Below are 19,256 nucleotides of genomic sequence, written 5' to 3' on the forward strand. Positions count from 1 at the left end.
AGCAAGGTTAATGTCTTTTTCTCTGTGTTTAAGAAAGCCACATTCGTTGCGCTAAATGCTTTTTATTAGGAGTTTTCAACATGTCAGAAGGGATCGGTTTGCCTTGTTTACCATTCTCGGGGGATAATTTGTCGTAAGCATCTTCATAGATGTAGTTCCGTCGAATGGTGATATTAATGCCATCCAAGAAAGGGCCGTCTCCTTGCACTTCACGCTTATCAGCATAGATCAACTTCTGAAAGATCTAGAAGCAGAATGAACAAAGATTATTAACATCATTTAATGCCTCAGAATCTAGGCATGTATTCCATTTAGATTTTCCCTAGCATTTCATATCTAAAGCACAAAACAATGTCATCACCTAATTACAATTTTTAATTCACAGATGACTGAATTTGGAATTTTTGTTGTGCACAAAACACTCCACACTATACCAGTGATGGCTGTCTTACCTTCACTCTCTCTTCAAAGGGCACAACAAACGGAAGTTCGGTGAGGATTGCCAAATGTCTCTCCTCTGATACTGACAATGGTGGAGGCTCCAGTCCAACTGTGAGGAACACAAAAACTATTTCTGTAAACCTTAATTCTTCAAGTAATCTTTTAACCTATATCTCTTTTCAAAACTACAACATCTCTAAAACCAAATATTCTCAACAAAGATCTACTGTGTCCAATGCAAGTGATGCAAGATAAAATCCTCTTGCGTCATTTCACGAACCTGTTTCCGATATCCTTTGTCACTTTTTGTCCTTGCAATGCAAATGCATAAAGAATGAAAATGGCAAAAATAAAATAAACAGCTACAAATATAATGAAAACAATGCTCTGTTTTTTCACCTTTAGAAATCTATCCATTAATTTATCAATATGCTCCTGAATTTACATGGACAACAAAAGACAACACCGACATAAGCTCAGAGCACGGACTCAATAACCACAGAATTCATCTGCCTCCATCTTCATCTATCCTGTCGACAGTCAATCTCTAAAGCTCTCTATTCATCATCATCCAGACAAATACACTAGCAGTAAACCCAAATTCCTCCCCACCTTAAAATGCCATTATATTAGTACGCTTAACTAAAAAAATTACAATTATACACTACCGTTTTAAAATTTGCGGTAAGATTTTCAACCAGAAATGAATTCTTATTTTGTTATAAGGAAGGATGCATTAAAAGTAACAGTAAATACAAATTCTTCTGAACGTTCTTATTCAACAAAGAATAAAAAAAAAAATCTATATATATATATATATTAAAGCATGCACTAAAAACGGCACAATTTGCACAACTCTTTTTAATACTGGCTATACTAGGAAATGTTTATTGAGCAGCAAATCTTCATATTAAGAGTAATTTCTAAAGGATCATGTGACACTGAAGACTGGAGTAATGGCTGCAGCAAAAAATAGCAAAGCTGGATTCTTTGCTATCACAGTAATAAATTCCATTTGTAAATACACATAAATAAACATAAGAAACTCGATGTCTGCTGCAAAAGACCTAGTTCATTTTGCATCTGTACACTTGCACAACCTTGAGTGAGGTCTACTAGCAGCCTTGCTGAATGCAGTATTTACAGAGCATCCCATTAAAGATCACTCAATCCCCCTCTGTCTTTCCTGCCACACACTTTTAATTAACTCAGCAGCGATTTGCCCATCCACCTGTCCTCTCCTTCCATTACAGGGACGCTTGTTTTGTATTAAAACTCCATCCTACAAACGTTTCGACCACAGGAAAAAAAACTGCCATAGCAGCAGATGAGAAGTGTCATTCATCTAATACGCTGCTTGCATGGTGGAATGATTCTACTCAATCAGTCAGTCCTCTCTCTCTCCTCAAACCAGCCATCAAGGGGCCATCTTGGTGGAGAAATATGGCGCAGCATGGTCAATACAGGAGCCATTCGTCACTACCTTAACAAGTGCATTTAGGGAAATGAAAAAGGTCCAGATAAACAGGCAGCCAGATGTGTCCAGTCTTAGGCTGATTGAATTTTTATGTACATATGCTCCAGGGTGGAATGGAAAAGACCAGAAACACTGGTACTAGTTAGCGTCAACACCCTTGGGAGAATTCTGACTTGCTTTGGAATGAAATTGCTTGACTGGCTGTCATTATTACTTCTTGTTTATTTGTTTATGTGTGTGTTTTCCACTAAACTACAGTTGAGGTTGTTCTCCATATGGATAAGTCTTACCATCTAATGTGGACTGAAGCGGTCCGATGCGTCCCATTCTCCTGGTTCTCCACACATGTCTTGCTGAGGGCACATAGAGCTGAGTCACCTACAAACAAACATTATTAAACAAAACGCAAGTTAGATGACTACAAGCTATTAGTGATTCTACACATATACACATTTGAACTTATTTTTTTAGAAACGCATATCCATGTTTAAAAAATATTATGTCAATGTCAATGTCACTTTTATTTGTATAGCACCATTCAAACAACACATGTTGACCAATGTGCTTTACACCATCTCAATAAAACAATACAACAATATAAGGACAAACTGATTAAGAAAAAAAAAAAAAAAAAATATATATATATATATATATATATATATATATATATATATATATATATATATATATATATATATATATATATATATATATATATATATATATATATATATATATAAATAATAATAATCATTATCATCGAATAGATGAATAAGCCATTTCAAAGTGTGTCTTAAGTTGTACTTTAAAAACATGTACAGAATCAGCGTCCCTAACATGTGATAGTAAGCTATTCCAAAGTTTTGGAGCAACTACCTCAAAGGCACGATCCCCTTTCTGGCTTAGCTTGGTCCTCTGAACTTTTAACAGGTTTTGAGTTGATGATCTCAAGGTTCTACTTGTCTTGTACCCTATTAACAAATCTGATAAATAAGTCGGTGCAAGGCCGTGAAGAGATTTATACACTAATAAAAGGAGTTTAAAATCAATTCTATATTGTACTGGGAGCCAATGTAAATGGACCAAGGACGGAGTGATGTGTTCACGTTTTTTAGTGTTAGTTAATAATCTCGCTGCAGCATTTTGTACCTTTTGTAGCCGTTGAATAGATGCTTGACTAATACCCTTATATAAAGAATTGCAATAGTCAAGTCTTGAGGATATAAGAGCATGGATTGCAATTTCAAGGCTCTTATGTGTCAAAGCTGATTTCGTTTTAGCCAAATTTCTCAAGTGAAAAAAACTTAATACACATAATTTACCTGTGCATTCAATTTCAGAGCGTTATCAATATAAACACCCAAGTTTTTTAACACGGTCTTTCACATATAATGACAGTGATCCGAAATTGAACTCTGCTGTACCTTTGGTTCCTCTAGGGCCAAACACTACAACCTCTGTCTTTTTATCATTGAGGTATAAAAAATTACAAGCAAGCCATGATTTAAGATCAGACAGGCAAGACATTAGAGATTGCACATTATTTCCATTTTGTAACGGTAAATATATTTGCAAGTCATCTGCATAACAATGAAATGTGATGTCGTACTTCTTAAAAATGTCTCCTAATGGGAGCATGTAAAGAGAAAAAAGCATAGGGGCTAGGATAGAGCCTTGTGGCACACCACATTTAAGTGATGTCGATATAATAATAATACTTGCATAATAAAATGTATTTATTCTTTTAAATGCAAATGCTTTACAATTATTAAAATATAACTTAATAAGTTTTCATTGGATTTTTACTATTTAGTGATCAAAAAATAAATTGCTGACACTTTCTGAATTCTGTTTAGTAGGATTTATTCATATGATCAGCAAATGAATTTTACCTTGTCTGCTCTGATGTTGACCTCATCAGACAGCCAATGACCCGATGGACAGAACGGTCTTCGAATATCTCGGGCTTTCAGCATTTTTACAAGGTTGGTAATCACCTTTAAAAAAGAAACTAATGTTCAGCCCACTGTTCATTCACTCATATAAATAAACATTTCAATTTTAAAAGCAAAATAAAATATTAAGCTACAAAAATTTTTAATCAAAAACATTGTCATCAATTTGCCCCATGTAAACCCATTTCTTTAATAGGTAATTGCTTAGCTCACATGATGGAGAATGTGCAGACAGACAAACTTTCATTGTTCAGCCAGCACAAATAATCAGTGTGTAATTTGCTGACACAAATACACAGATAGTGACTTTTACAGAAAATAAATATTACAATGATCCAAATGTCTTTTTTATGCCTTGATTCTCTTTAAACACTGGGTAATTTACCCATGTCAACAAACTTCATCCAAATTCATTTATCTACACTTCTGTTTAATACTTAAGCTTTTTCTTCTCCGATTACAGGGTCTAACAAACGTCTGGCTGGCCATTTCTAGAGAATGCCTATCAATCTCTGACCAAGACATGCTAATGCCAGAGAGTCTGTAATAAAGACAAGTGCAAAACTCTGTTGCTAGTGAGTTTATGGGGCAGGGGGTCCGAAGGCTCTTCCTGTCTAAGTGGACTGAATAAGCATTGGTTAATTAGCCCATCGGGTTAAGTGCAGGCCTTAATGGGTCTCTCCAAAACTCCAGCGGTGACATCCCTCTCCAAACACAGCCAAGAAGAAAGTTCCATTAGCAATATTAATACAAGCTTAGTTGATCATTTTCATTCAATTAACTTCTTTCAATTAAATAGATAGCTCGACAATAGGAGTGATAAAACATCCGGAGGGACGGCCCATGGCTGGAGGCAAACATTAGTGTGTGAGGGGTCAACAGCGTTAGAGCCGACTGTAAATTGCACATTCAATTTGGGAAATGCGTTTCTCCTGCTTGTACTTCTTTAATGGGTCGTTTTCGCTGACAGGAGACGTTTTCCGCCATCTTTTGTGGAAATCTTTCAGAGCCTTTTGTATGCCGTACTGACTCGACTAGTGGAACCCAAACAATGATCTGTCACTTACAGTGATTCATTCAGACGCTTGCTGAAATAGTACAAACTTAAAAAATAAAATAAGCATTTTCTTAAATCCTTTAGAATATTTGCTTTGTTCCAAACCAGGGAAATGTTTACAATGTTGCATTCTCTCCTTGGGATGGTTCACTTTAACAAAGGCAAAATTTCAAAGTGCACCAAAAAGTGTTTATGCTGGTTACATGCGAGTAAAACTGCCTTCTCATTATTCAGAGTCCAACTGTTCATGTTCTGGGATTCCACTCATAGTGTTCGTACACGTTGAATTTTTTTTTTATTGTTCAGTGCGCGCTGACTGAATTCTGACTTGTGAAATCTCTCATCTTAAACAACAAAGTGTAAATGTACGTGCAATGCAAGAATGTTATGTAAGAGATTTATTCATCATACAATGGAGACAGGTTCGCTGATTATAATAACTAGTGACGTGACATTCAGCCAAGTATGGTGACCCATACTCAGAATTTGTGCTCTGCATTTAACCCATCCAAAGTGCATACACACAGAGCAGTGAACACACACACACCGTGAACACACACCCGGAGCAGTGGGCAGCCATTTATGCTGCGGCGCCCGAGGAGCAGTTAGGGGTTCGATGCCTTGCTCAAGAGCACCTAAGTCGTGGTATTGCCGGCCCGAGATTCGAACCCACAACCCTAGGGTTAGGAGTCAAACTCTCTAACCACTAGGCCACAACTCCCCCACCAAAGGGAGTGTTTTTTAAAGTGATGTTATTCAGTGACGTAAATGTTCTTTGATGACTGTTTTTTGAATAACTGAGGAAATGGAAGCCTTATGATTAATAACTTACTTAATGTTTCTATTAAATTGTTATCGTTAAATACAAATTCAGTCTTATTAAAAATATTAGGATGCTTTTGGTGTTATGCTGGAATTGATTCACTTTCCAGCAAGGAAACGAAATAAATTATTAAATTAGTATGATAATTTTGTGCATCGGTGATCTCACAGGCTGCTGATAGGATGATATGATAACTGAGCTTGAATAATTAAGCCTTCTAAAACAAATTGGAATTCCTAAGAATAAAAAAAAGCATTTTACTGCTGCACTGCTTTAAAACTATAACTATTGTTTAAATAAATCGTTTGTTTATTATTATTATTTTGTATATTACATTTTTATCTCAGTTCATTTTACACATTTGTCCAAACTAAGACTAATGATCTTAATCATCAGCCACATGAACCTGAACAATAGGTTTTGAAAATGAATTGTGAAGTTTGCATTCCTGTGCATGTACATTGATGAATACACGCTATAACCAATAGTGGAAAACATTTTTTTTTTTTTTTTTTACATCTAAACGGACAGCGGTGTGAACTGTTTTGAGTGCACTAAACACAGTTTGGAGTCAAATGTAAAATCTGGTAATGATTTATTTCTTTAAAGGGGAACATTCCTTTTAAAGCTGCAGATTTTAACAAGCTCCTGGAGAAACATATGTACTCTGACATGTATCATATAATTAAATTGCTTCACATTCATTTTTATAATGCATCAATCACTAAGATAAAGGTTTATAAATTATGACCTTTCATTTTTAAATGTCAACGTTGAAAAGCTCTACAAATCTACTGAAAAGATTTTTAGTTAAATGAAAGGACAAAAGAAGGTCAATGAGCTGTCAACAGCAAGCAGGAGATCTGGTCATCCTGTACACATAAATAATGAGTAAGAAGACGAGGAAGAGGATGATGGAAGAAGACAGAGAGGGAAGACAGCTGACTAATATCCTAACGCTGTTGTTCAGCTCACTTAGTCTTGGCAAACAACCTATTAATTTCCTGATTGAGTGGTCTTCCTGCCTGGCTGATCAGCACTGATGGCCCTAACAGATGCTGAGACTATTCGCCTCATTAATTGTCAGTTCATTTAATTAGGTCATCAAAGACGTTGTTAGCACTGCTAATACAGCGACCGGTTAAAAGTAACGCCCACCATCCACTAAAGATATTATCAGTGTTAACGAATATTGAATTCATACTAGTGAGAATCTTCTCAGTACTGGTAACATTTAATCCCTTTCAACTACAACACCTTATGAAAGTGAATATACCATTAATATCAGCTAGGAAATAAGAGTGTGAGATGTAGATATGGAGTGAATCACCTTAAAGAGCTGGACCCATCGTTTCTGCCTAGCTTGAATGTGCTGCTGAACTTGGCTGTTAGTTTTCACCCCGACACTGCGAAACGCAGCTACATACTCCTCTTTGTGCTCCGTCTTAGTCTCAGGATAGGCCAGCTTAATGATTCCCAGACAGGCGTCCCGCAAACACCGAGACAATGTCACCAACTCAGCCAGAGAGAAGGGCATCATCGATGTCTGGCTCTGACCTGCAGAGCATTGAGAGACATTTATTTGTAACATTCAATTTTAAAAAAAAGTTAGCAACGAGAAACTAAAATTTCAGGAGTGCTGTATAGTTAACAAAGACCTTAATCAAAAGAAGGTGAAAGAATAAAAGACCTGATGTGTTTTAATGTATTCTATTAAATACTTCAATATATTATGATACAGTAATTTGTACATATTTGCAGAATAGATGTTAATACCGTCTGCTGAGCCAAAGAACTCGCTGTCATGCACAGAGATGAGTGAATGACTGAAGAGTGAACTAAAGAGATAGAAGAGGGGGATGATCCTGTTGGCGTCCTCCAGAGACATTGGAGAACCTCGAGACATCACTTGCAACAAGGGAACCATAGAGCTACACAAAAGACAGGGAGAAAAAAGAGAGGGCAAAAGAAAAATGGTTAATATCGTTAATATTATATTAAAGTACACATTAAAAAAAAAACAATGTAGAAATCTCACCCTGTGATCATTTTAGTCTTCATAGATGTGATTAAATGCCATAGGTGTCTAAGAAAGCGAGCGTTGAAGGCTAAACTGTACAAAAGCCTGAAAAAGACAAAAAAAGAGATAGAAAGAATATAGATCTTTAAAAGTACAATAGTTGATAATACGAAACATTATGTAGATTAATAAAAACACTTATTAATGTACCCTTAATGAACATAACCCACCAACACTTTTAGTCAAAGGTGCTACAGGAACTACGCTCATCACTGAATGTTCAAATAACCACATCTCCTGTCCATAAAACCTAAACATTACAGCAGGACTAATAAAACAGAAAAAAATATAAACAACCCAGTGAGCTGGAATTTCTAGTCTTTGTATGTGACCACAGGAAAGATTAAATGAGCCATTAAGCTTTATTTAGGTGAGGCACCTTCCATTAGTAAACTAGCAGTCTGCTTCAGGGTCGTAAACAGACCAGTGGTTCCTGTGGGGGCTCCATTTAAGTTAATGACAGCCAGAGAGACAATGTAGCACGGTCACAACTGCTGGACCGTAGAAGTAATGTTGCTATCACAAATTAGATACTGTGTTTAGGTCGCACCAAATCATTAAACCTAACAGCCATCACACCAGGGTGTGAGAAATCACTCTGGTGGTTACTTGTTTTGTGTCAAAGCGTGAAAGAATAAATAAAGCATAATTAGAAGTAACTGAGAGAGAAGATAGTTAAATCCACTTCACACAAAGCACTATTGTTTACAATTTTATAGACCTTTCTGCCCAATATGCTATATTATCTAACGTTAACAATAAAATAACAACACGGCAATTGCAGAACTCTCACTGATAAATGGATTAAACGCTGAAGTAGACAAAAAATTCTAAATTAAATAAAATGGACACACAAAGCAAAATGTTATCAGGTTTTCATTTTCTCAAAATAATTTTAAAAAATGTACACGTGTTTGAAATTGAATCAAAGCTATAGGACTATATCAAAGTCAATGTCACTGTTATAATAACTCCATTATCTTTTATTAATATTAATAATGTGACAATGTTTTTTCTGTATTTTAAATTCATGTTCTTTGCATCTAATCACGATTTAAAATCATCTTCATAGAATCTTTAAATAGCCAAAACAAATACAGCAAGCTTAACATTAATGAGAAATTTCAATGGACAAGACCCAAGTGCGCTATTTACACTAACTCAGTCTGATACTATAATGACCTTGTTTAGTGTGAAATACCGCCATACTCTTCACTTTAAAATATGATCATGTTTTAAAGGCGACCAAGTTTGCACGCTCTTTAAAGGTTGTAAATCAGGGCCAGCTGTTATACCTCTTGTAAAACTATCCCATCCACTCCTGCAGGAATTAATCTTCCTAGGCCAGCTAATTATTTTGTACAGATATCCGATAATGATAAAGTAGTGAAGGCAGGATTTATGATAAAAGCCTTCTCCTTCTGGACGGAGCTGTAAAATATAAAAATACCTCCAAAAAAAATGGAGGAAAATACAGCATGAGGAAAGGATATGTAGGAAAACATAATGGAAATCCAAGAGCTTTATTTAATGTGTGAATGAAAGCAGAACCTGCAAGAGAGGTCTAAGGTGTCCCACAGAAACAATTTTGAGTTGCATCAACTTTGAAATGTGCTTTATAGGGTATGTTATACTTTTCATTCATTTCCGATTACTCTATATTTTCAAAGAACTATTAAAAATATTAAACAGTCTAACAAATAGGTTCATTTTGGTATGTAATTTTTGTCTATGAAAAAAGCATTTTTATTAGACCGTAATATGGGTGTTAAATGGACTCAATTTTAAGAAAAGTAGTTTTCCCACATTAAAATAAAACTGGCAAATTTAAACATGTCAATCATTAATCAAAATAAATAAGTATTTGTAGAGAAAATGTAAGCTCCTAAAATAATTTATGAGTAGTATAATAAAACATTAGCTACGACGTTTTTTTTTTTTTTTTTTTGGAAATGCTCCCTTTTAAGAAATTCTAAAAAGTTACAATTTTGGTTAAAGTGGTACGATCTTTTCTAAAATGTAAGGGGTTTGTGAATGCTGCCTCTTCTACTGTGAAGACTGTTTCCTGATAAGATTTTAATACACAATACAACTTTGATATTAAGAACATAAAAGGTATAGACTAGGATGCACACTTCATGAGTGGAAACTTTAAACTAGTTCAGATTGGTTGACAGACACCACCTTTTAAAGCTCAATGGTTTTATCTGATATCTCTCTTCCTCATTAAACCAGACGTTCTCCTCTTCTCGGTCTTTCATGCTGTCTCTCTCCATCACTTTCCTCCTTTCTTTCATTCTATCGGCTGAAATCCTGTTCTCATTTTGTCAACACTGCAGAACCAGAAGTACATAAAGCGAAGGTGATTGAGAGAAGAGCTCATTACACTAATTGATGAGTGGCAGCAATTAAAACTGCTCTGGTAATACAAATTTAAAAAAAACATAGTAAGATGAGACTAAACTGCCTGATCGCAATGTTGCTTTATCGTTAAATAAAGTGGAAAAACAGAAGATTGAAAAAAACAATCTGCTTATAGACCTGACAGTTTGATGTTGGGGAATCTTTTCATACACGTATAAAAGTGCATCCAGTTCTCATCTGATTGCAGCTCTTTCTTGACCGCATCTCTTTTTATTAATTAAACTGGTCCATCATGCCTACATTATCTTGATGTAAGAGAGTGATAGAGCTCAAGTGTGCACGGTGAAGTGAATCTAGTTATATTAGTTATCCTGGGTGATTCCTTTTTTGGAAGGGTTGACTCCATTTGACCCCCCCCACCCTCTTCCTGATTAAAAAAATATACATATCCGGGATAAAGATTTAAAAATGTTTCTCTTCAAACTACGCAGAACAATAATAATTAATAATTTATTCAACATTTATTCGTACACAGATCCGAGAACCGTTTCTGTCAGACGCGTCCGATTCAAGAACCGAGGAGCTGATGATACTGTGCATGTGTGATTCAGCGTGAAGCAGACCGACACACAGAGCTTCTGAGCCGAACTGATTCTTTTGGTGATTGATTCTGAACTGATTCTGTGCTAGTGTTATGAACGCGGGTAAACCGAAGGCTTGAATCAAGGGCAATCATCGCCAATGACGCCATTATGTCTAGCGCAAAAGAACCAGTAAACCATTTTTTTCAACTGGTTTATTGAATCGAACTGTCCGAAAGAACCGGTTTGCCGAAAAGAACCGAACTTCCCATCACTACTGGTGATCCGAAAACTGATGCAACCGGTTCTTGACTCGAGAACGAGTCAATCTTTTGTTCATTATCTGGCTCGGCTCGGTGTTCATCTTCAGTTCTCTCTTCACAGCAGTTCAGTCAGTGTACTGTTTGAGTGCATGCATTACTCCGGGATATTGGTTTGTTTGAACTCAGAGGGAGTGTCAACAACATTAAAAAGTTAACAGCTTAAGTCATTTGTGGATTAATGGTTATTGGAGACGCGAACCGTTTAAAACGATTCAGTTCGATTTGGTGAACTGGTTCAAGAAGAACCGGTTAAATAAAATGATTCGTTCACGAACCGGATATCACTACACTGCAGTGAACGCACTCACAACAGACCGGAAGAGAAGACAATGCTGAATAAAGTCGTAGTTTTTGTTATTTTTGGACCAAAATGTATTTTCGATGCTTCAACAAATTCTAACTGACCCTCTGATGTCACACGGACTACTTTGATGATGTTTTTCTTACCTTTCTGGACATGGACAATATACCGTACACACAGCTTCAATGGAGGTTGAATTGGAGAGCTCTCGGACTAAATCTAAAATATCTTAAACTGTGTTCTGAAGATGAACGGAGGTCTTACGGGTTAGGAACGACATGATGGTGAGTTATTAATGACAGAATTTACCTTTTTTGCTGTACTAACCCTTTACAGTTTGAGCATACTGTTTGCAAACTGCAATTGATTAATTTAAAACAAAGTAGTTGATATGCTGTGTTGTTTTTGTTGTTTAGTAGCAGTAATATGCAGTTATTAGACGTGTCCACTTTTTTTTTTTGGTTTTCATGAGACCCCCCTTGTAATGACCAGGACCCCCATTGCCCCCCCCCCCCAATCAAAAATGTCTGGAGCAGCCACTGCATATATGATCTTACCTGACTCTGGGCACCATCATACGATGTTGCACCATCAGCGTGTGACAGATGGAGGCCATCATGGTGAAGATGTCTTCACTTGCTGAGTCTCTCCACACTAATGTAAGCAGAGCGTTAGTCTGCTGCTTGGTGTCCATCTTCTGTACACACTCCTCTGTTATATAATGCACAGATATCCAACTGCCATCCTTTAAAAAATAAGACAGAATTATATTCATCAGTTTAAGAACAAATTTGCACACTGTGAAGCTCTCTGAATATTTTTGTGCAAAGGAGTGGATAAGAGAGAATGTGTGTGTACCTGTGCAGCAGGAGTCTGTACGGTCATTTCTTCCTCATCTTCTGAATCGCTGTTGATGTCAGCTCTACTGTTGCACTCCGTCACTGGCAACAATGGCAACAGAGTCTGGAGTGCATTCAGGTACAACAGCAACCCTTCCTCGGAGAGTGAACCTATATAAACAAAATGGACAAAATCATTTTAGTCACTGATCGGGCACCTTGCTAACACACAGTATATGAGTGACACTGTAAAGTGCCATTAAGCACAAGGCTTACCCAGTCCTGATTCTCCAACTGATAGCACAAAGTAAAATAGCCAGGGAGCCTGAGCTCTGGCCTGGGCAGAGGAGGCTATGGTGGCCTGAAGTGACCAAAGGAAGTTCTGAAATGGGAAAGCTAGTTTTGGGTCTGACAAAGCTGGCACGAAGAAATTATAGATTTGTTCAGTGAAAGGCACTGAAATGAACTCCTCAGTGAAGGCCGAAAAAACAAACTGCCTGTGAATGAAAGAAGAAAAAAAAGGTTGAGAACCTGTGAATTTATTATTATTTATTGTAACTGTACTGTATGTTTCAGTCTGCAATAAGGACATTACCTAATTCATTTTTCTATACATCACAATGAATATAAATTTTTATACTATTATACTTCCCAATATATATACAAACAAATGTATGCATACACGTTTGGCTATTTGTGCAACTATGAGACAACAATACCACAACCTTTTTCTTTTGCCAACACGAAAGCTCTCACTTAGAAGAATGTAGTTAGTTGGCCTAATTTAAGCATACATATAAAAAAAAAAAAAAATAATAATAATAATAATAATAATAATAATATTAATAATATTATTATGTATATATATATTTATTTATATATATTTATATCTTAAAGTCTTTTTATATAGAACAGTGTTCATTTTTTAATAACTGATTAGAAAATTGCGTTTTGTGTTTGTTCATTGTGTGGTGATGTGTATTTTTCTTTGTGACTTTGTCCTTTGCTTCCTATCTTGACTAGGACTCCCTGGTAGAAGAGATATTGTATCTCAACAGGACCTTCCTGGTTAAATAAGTAAATAAATAAATAAAATTTTCCCAACTGACATTACAGTAATACAATAATTCTAAAGGATGTATTTCACCATTTCCTTATAAACACAAAGTTTAAAAATAAATAGAAGTGACACCACCATAATTTGATGTATCCACACTGGAATTAAACCTTACAAATTAACCCCTAAAACTTCTGAATAGTAGTGTAAAATTATTAAAAAACATTATTTATTTTTTACTTTAAATGCTCATTTAAATCATACGGTTTTGGGGGGAAACATGGTTTGTCTGCTTACATGCCTGTGTGTGTGTGTGTGTGTGTGTGTGTGTGTGTGTGTGTGTGTGTGTGTGTGTGTGTGTAAGAGAGAGAAAGAGTGAGAGAAAGAAATAGGGCAAACACGAGACTATATGCACAAGCTTCTTCTCTCGCGCTCATGTCGTTCTTCAGAGAGAAAAGCAAAGAAAACAGCAGTGTCCATCACTCAGAGTGTTAGAATGGAGGGTAAATGTTGTGTAAACATTACATGTTGAGTCAATGAGTCTGTCTGGAGTTTACTACTCTCTGTAAACACAGCAGTGAGAGAACTACTGTCCCCTGGAAGGATGAAGCTAACGGTCTGCAATAAGGGGTCAGTGTGCAGCCTTTTACTGAGTGGGACCCTTGCAACACACACACCAAAACAAAGACATTCCTCTAACAGCTTCAACTGAATGCTCTTCTCAGCATGTATAGTATAAAAGGCAATGAATCGTTTGAATCAGTTTAGACTTTTTTTCCCAGTATACACCTATGTGAACATGTACCTGGTATCTGGGGGGCAGGAGCTGTATGTAAAGTGCAGAGGCTTGAGCGTGTGCTCCAGCAGTGTTTGTGCCAGTGGAATGGAAGGGGCATCTCTATACTCTAGACTCGATGGCAACTTGTGATTCACTAAAACATACAGAGATCTGTAGTAACCTAAAAGAGAAAAAAAAAAGATTACGATAGATAACAGATGCAAACTTAAGCTAAATTAAAAAGAGTATCTTTCGTAATTTCTCTAACTGAATATCCTCATCTGTTAACCCTAATGAAGATAAATCTAACATGGGGCAAAACTCTGTACCTTTCTCTACCATATAGTGCAATATTTGTTCAATTAGTGCAGTGACATAGTTTTCATCCTGTAGAAAGGGCAAGTAGGTTCTCTCAGATGAAAACACCTCGAGCATCCTCATCGGGATGGCCACATTCAGACTGTCATCCTCAAATGCTTGCAATAACCTTAAACAGACAGAGAAAATGCTTAGCAGTCAACCAACAAGATGATCTAAAGGTTTACACGTGACTGTGATTTATTTTGGGTATGCTTCTACACAAAGCGGTATCTGAAGAACATCTAATTTTACCTGCAACAGTGCCCCAGTATCCTCTTGATCTGAAACAGGCAGCTCTGTCTTTCTGGCCCCGTCAGCAGCTTCACGAACTGAGCATGATGCTTTACCAAACTCTGACACATCCAGATCTACACAGTTAAGACATTAACCTCCATAAATGACAATGAAGGTTCATGGCTTTATAAAGTCAGTGACACCATAACAATACCAATCTGCCCAACTTCTTTTTTCTTCAAACCACATTAAAATGGCAAATAACAAAACTTCACTGAGCCTCATCTGGCAATAACACCTTTTAAACCTGCAGTCCTTACCATTCTATGTCTGTCTTCACTTAGTCTGTAAAAAAACAGAAGCTGGCGAGCAAGTTGGCTGAGTATGGCACTGTCTTTGAGCTGAGGGCCAGAGCCTGACTGGCACTGACACACACAGTGGTCAAAGCAGCCCCTCTGAATGGCATACTAAAAGAGAAAGAATAATTAGGAATTTAACAAACAGTCTATCAACTACAAGAACACAAACATGCTCTCTGTTTAAAGAAAGTAAGTGTTTAAACCACTGTCACATACTTGCTGTTTCCTGTCTTGGTATCCCCTTATGTATGACTGAATGATGATTGCATTTTTTAATCTTTTCCTCTCATCCTGTGGAAAAACAAAGATGAGTAAAACCATATATGAAGGACAAGACCATAATCTCCTGTTTTTTTGCAACTTTAAGTTTCATATCCTCATTTCGAGCTCTAAAATGAAAATAGATACGATTATGCAGAAATACTGTACACATCATGGGTACAATGGCAGCAAAAAGTATTTTTACTCTCAAGACACACTTGAAAATGTTACTGCATTCGATCAATTAGTCAACCCAAGCTTTTTTTTTTTTTTTAACTAACATCAGTTTTACATTTATTCATTTAGCAGACAGTTTCATCCATGAAGAATACAAGTTATTCATCATTAAGAAGTGTTCATAATACAAAGTTTTAGACATTATTTAGAACTTTTCTGTCCTATTTTTACAATACAACACAGCACTTTAAAATGCCATAATGGACGATTCTCACCTCCCTTTTCCTTCTTTCTTCTTGTGTTCGATGAAGAAGTGACGCTTTTTCCTCCTGTACAAAACACACATGTGAGACATATCAAAATAGATCCAATATCAAAATGATACAACAATTTTTGCCGTATTCATGTAGTCCATATGTTAAAATCCTTTACACCAAAAACTCACAAATATACCATATCAGCATTTTCCAAGTAATAATCATAGTAGACGAAAGTAGTGATGCACAGAACTAGACACATTTGTGTAAACAAAGTAGTCTGGATTTAGACACTTTGATAATTCAGCCATCATATATGGAAAACTTACTTTTCTGCTAGCACCCCGAAGGGACACCTTGGGTGTTCTCTTGAAATCTCCCTCAAAACTGAACATTGTTACACTTTTTCCATCGAGCAGCGATCAACTCAAGTACCCTTTGTGCAGAGCAACAAAGTGCTGTCTGTGCCTACGAGACAGAGAAAACACAAAGCTCATGAGACTGATGTTAATCCAATGAACTAATCGTAATAAAATCTGCTCTCTCTCACAACAGAATTCATGTTTGCTACTAACAATAAACACTGGCCAAGAACACAAAAACATGTGCATGACAAGCTTAAATACATACTATTGTGAATAAAGCAAGCAGTTATGATGAAGATATTTGAAGCAACTTTATCCTTGTGGTAATGTAGATAACTGAAGAGGGGCAGAAGGTCACAGTGGGACTGAATGGAAACTGTCACTACAGCAGGAACTAACCTGGCACTTCAGCAGGTGTCAAAAGCACGAAACAGACAGAAATCTCAAAAACATTTTAAAAACAAAAACTTGAAGTCTGGAAATAGACGTTTGATTCAAACAAATATCTGTGTGGATGAAAAGTGCCTTGCCCTGCGGTCTCATCTGAGCGAGACGTGTTCTAGAAAGGGTAGTGTTTCATAAGAGACAAATACATTAACGGTACGTCTCCAGCCAGGCTAACCTTAGTTAGCTTGCTAACCTACAGAACAAGCAAAGAATCACAATACCAGAAGTTCATCATCATTTATGAACGCGTTCTTTGATGTTTTATGCCTAAAGGAGCACTCGTGCTATAGAAGACACAGGGTTACGGTGGTTTTCTCTTCAGTCAGATCGACTGAACTTCTCTGTTAGCCTTTCGGCTAAAGGTTCTTTGACTAGCTAGCTAATGACTCAGCAGCAGGTCAATTGTGTTTCGCCTCGACAATTCACCATTTATCAGTAATTTATATGTAAACGTATATGTTATTGGGGTATGTCAACGTTTAGCGAGAGTTAAGGCAGTAATTTTGACCATCAATGTAGTACTCTGTTCCGACATGATAGTTGAGCTTGATACAAACTTCAGTCATCTGTCTCTCTGGTCGCTTCTAGTGATTTCAGTGATGTTTTACCGCTTTTTCTACTGATGAGTCGAATTAATAGATGAAATGCGAATTGTTTACCTGGTTTTATTGAATGCTCAGCCGAACGATACAGTTCAGCGACTGGAAATCAGAGAAAACAAAACCGAAATCGTTGCTCTTGCGCTACTAAACAAACACAACACAGAATGAGAAGAGTCCGCCCAGCCAGTGAAATGTGGAATTGTGAAATGTGAAATGTGATTGGACAACATTACATTTCCTCCCAAACGATTGGTTTAATATGGGGTCAATACTGTTACAATTACTTCCTGGATGAATCCCAGCAATTAAAGAAAATCAGTTTCGGTGCACAGGGTCTAATCTCCGGAAAATGTAACTTAATCATATTCTCTAGATCTTCTTAAAAATGTGTTATAAAAAGCCTTTCTTTTCTATTTTGATTGTAAGAGATGTAAAAAAAAAAAATTAGGAGACTAGGCCTACTGTTTTTATACAATCTATGGCTCTGAAACCTTATTTTTAAATATATATACTCAATTATACTCAAGTCAGAATGTAAATTATAATATTAATTATTATTATTATTATTATTATTATTCTATTTTTAAAAAGGTTTACAAATCCCTTTAGGATAAATAGTTTTTTATTCTAAATATATATGAATAAATAAGTAGATATTTATTTTTGTTCATAGAATATATAAAAATAAACAGAATTTTTATTCAAAACATTTATTCCATTGCATACATGTCAAACACATAGAAAAACAAACAATCATCTACTGTGAATAAAGTTTTGAAACATAAAATAATTAGTTAACTGTTAGTTAGTTATTTATTTAGTTAGTTAGTTAGTTAGTTAGTTAGTTAGTTAGTTAGTTAGTTAGTTAGTTAGTTAGTTAGTTAGTTGCTGTTCTGTGTAGGGTTTTTTATTTTATTTTATTTTTTGGCTTTTAGAACAAGACAAATTATAACATACAGAAACACAGTACAAAACAGGAGGAAAACAGTGCAGTACATATAAAGCAAGTCTGACAACAAACATAAGCCAATACAAAAGCACAAACAATGAAGCTAAATTTACATGTAATCATGTGAAGTGTTGGTGTAAGATTGTGTATGAGTTGTAAATCTCTATCAGAGATAGAAGCACATCACATGCATCTTCCTAAATATTGTAGAATATAACACTCATGGCTTGGCATCTGATTCTTGTTGGACAGCAGCAGCAAGAAAACCACTCCGTTTCTCATATATGTTATAGAGGGATTTATGAGTTATTGATTGATCATATCCTGCCTTTTAGACCTGAAAAGAGGATAACGAGCCACTACAGCAAGCCACTTCTGGAGCTGCTTCAGAATACAAAATGGTCTCATCATCTCAAAAGGTCTCTAATTTTGAAAGATGTCAAAAAGGTCACTCATTTATGTCAACTCTGTGAATTATATATCTCCATAACTCTTTGTTGAGGCTGGTTAATTGCTAAACTCAAGAGTCCTCTCTTCCTGTATTTTTAAGTGTATTTAATATATTTCTTAAATCCAGATGGTTCAAAAGAACCATTTTCCATCCTAAAGACACTTTTGCAAAACAGAAAATTTCCATGGCTGTTAAAGGTCTTAACCATGTCAATTAAGATTTCTATTTTATTTTATTTATTTATTTTTTCATATAGCTTAAATTTAAGGATCAATTGTTGGGTATTTAACAATTTATTACAAAATCATGCAGCCATATGTTTTTCTCAAACATTGAAAAAAAAAAAAAAAAACATTAAAATATGGGTTAACAGATGTGGGTTATAAATCATTTGTTCACAAACACGGATCACAGAGCACAGGTTGCTCCAAAAGAGCATTTGTCAAATTTCACAAACCAATTCAAAAATGATATTCTTACCTAATCTTTAAGTCTTACTCATCAAGTCCATTATGTGCTGGGATATGTGCTTTATTTGCAGTCAGGCTACAGCCATTGTTTAAATGATAAAACTCCTTAGATACAAAAACAAGTCTTACATTTTGATCTATGATCATTCATCAGTCAGTGAATAAAATGTAAAAGCTGAGCTTGAGAAACATTAATAAGAAACAGACAGTTTTAACTGACTAAAAGCTGTTAGCTCTAGGATATCGGT

At 35.9% G+C, this 19,256-nt stretch overlaps 1 protein-coding gene across 1 annotated transcript in view; it reads right to left on the reverse strand.

The window, feature by feature from the left end:
* The window catches only part of ube3c (ubiquitin protein ligase E3C), a 30,837-nt gene extending 13,517 nt beyond the window's left edge, over positions 1–17,320 (reverse strand). The window contains exons 1-18 of the mRNA XM_059533342.1: positions 17,196–17,320; positions 16,054–16,192; positions 15,743–15,796; positions 15,246–15,320; positions 14,991–15,137; positions 14,689–14,804; positions 14,406–14,563; positions 14,104–14,257; positions 12,518–12,738; positions 12,261–12,412; positions 11,960–12,147; positions 7,792–7,878; positions 7,530–7,684; positions 7,084–7,310; positions 3,811–3,915; positions 2,209–2,296; positions 453–550; positions 112–244 (exon numbers count right to left, since the gene is read on the reverse strand). Coding sequence (XP_059389325.1) covers positions 112–244; positions 453–550; positions 2,209–2,296; positions 3,811–3,915; positions 7,084–7,310; positions 7,530–7,684; positions 7,792–7,878; positions 11,960–12,147; positions 12,261–12,412; positions 12,518–12,738; positions 14,104–14,257; positions 14,406–14,563; positions 14,689–14,804; positions 14,991–15,137; positions 15,246–15,320; positions 15,743–15,796; positions 16,054–16,119 — 2,224 coding nt within the window. The 5' untranslated portion in view covers positions 16,120–16,192; positions 17,196–17,320. The remainder of the gene's footprint in view (positions 1–111; positions 245–452; positions 551–2,208; positions 2,297–3,810; positions 3,916–7,083; positions 7,311–7,529; positions 7,685–7,791; positions 7,879–11,959; positions 12,148–12,260; positions 12,413–12,517; positions 12,739–14,103; positions 14,258–14,405; positions 14,564–14,688; positions 14,805–14,990; positions 15,138–15,245; positions 15,321–15,742; positions 15,797–16,053; positions 16,193–17,195) is intronic.
* Positions 17,321–19,256: the final 1,936 nt, after the last annotated feature.

The sequence above is a fragment of the Carassius carassius genome, chromosome 3, assembly GCF_963082965.1.
Source record: "Carassius carassius chromosome 3, fCarCar2.1, whole genome shotgun sequence".
NCBI classification, from domain to species: Eukaryota; Metazoa; Chordata; class Actinopteri; order Cypriniformes; family Cyprinidae; genus Carassius; species Carassius carassius.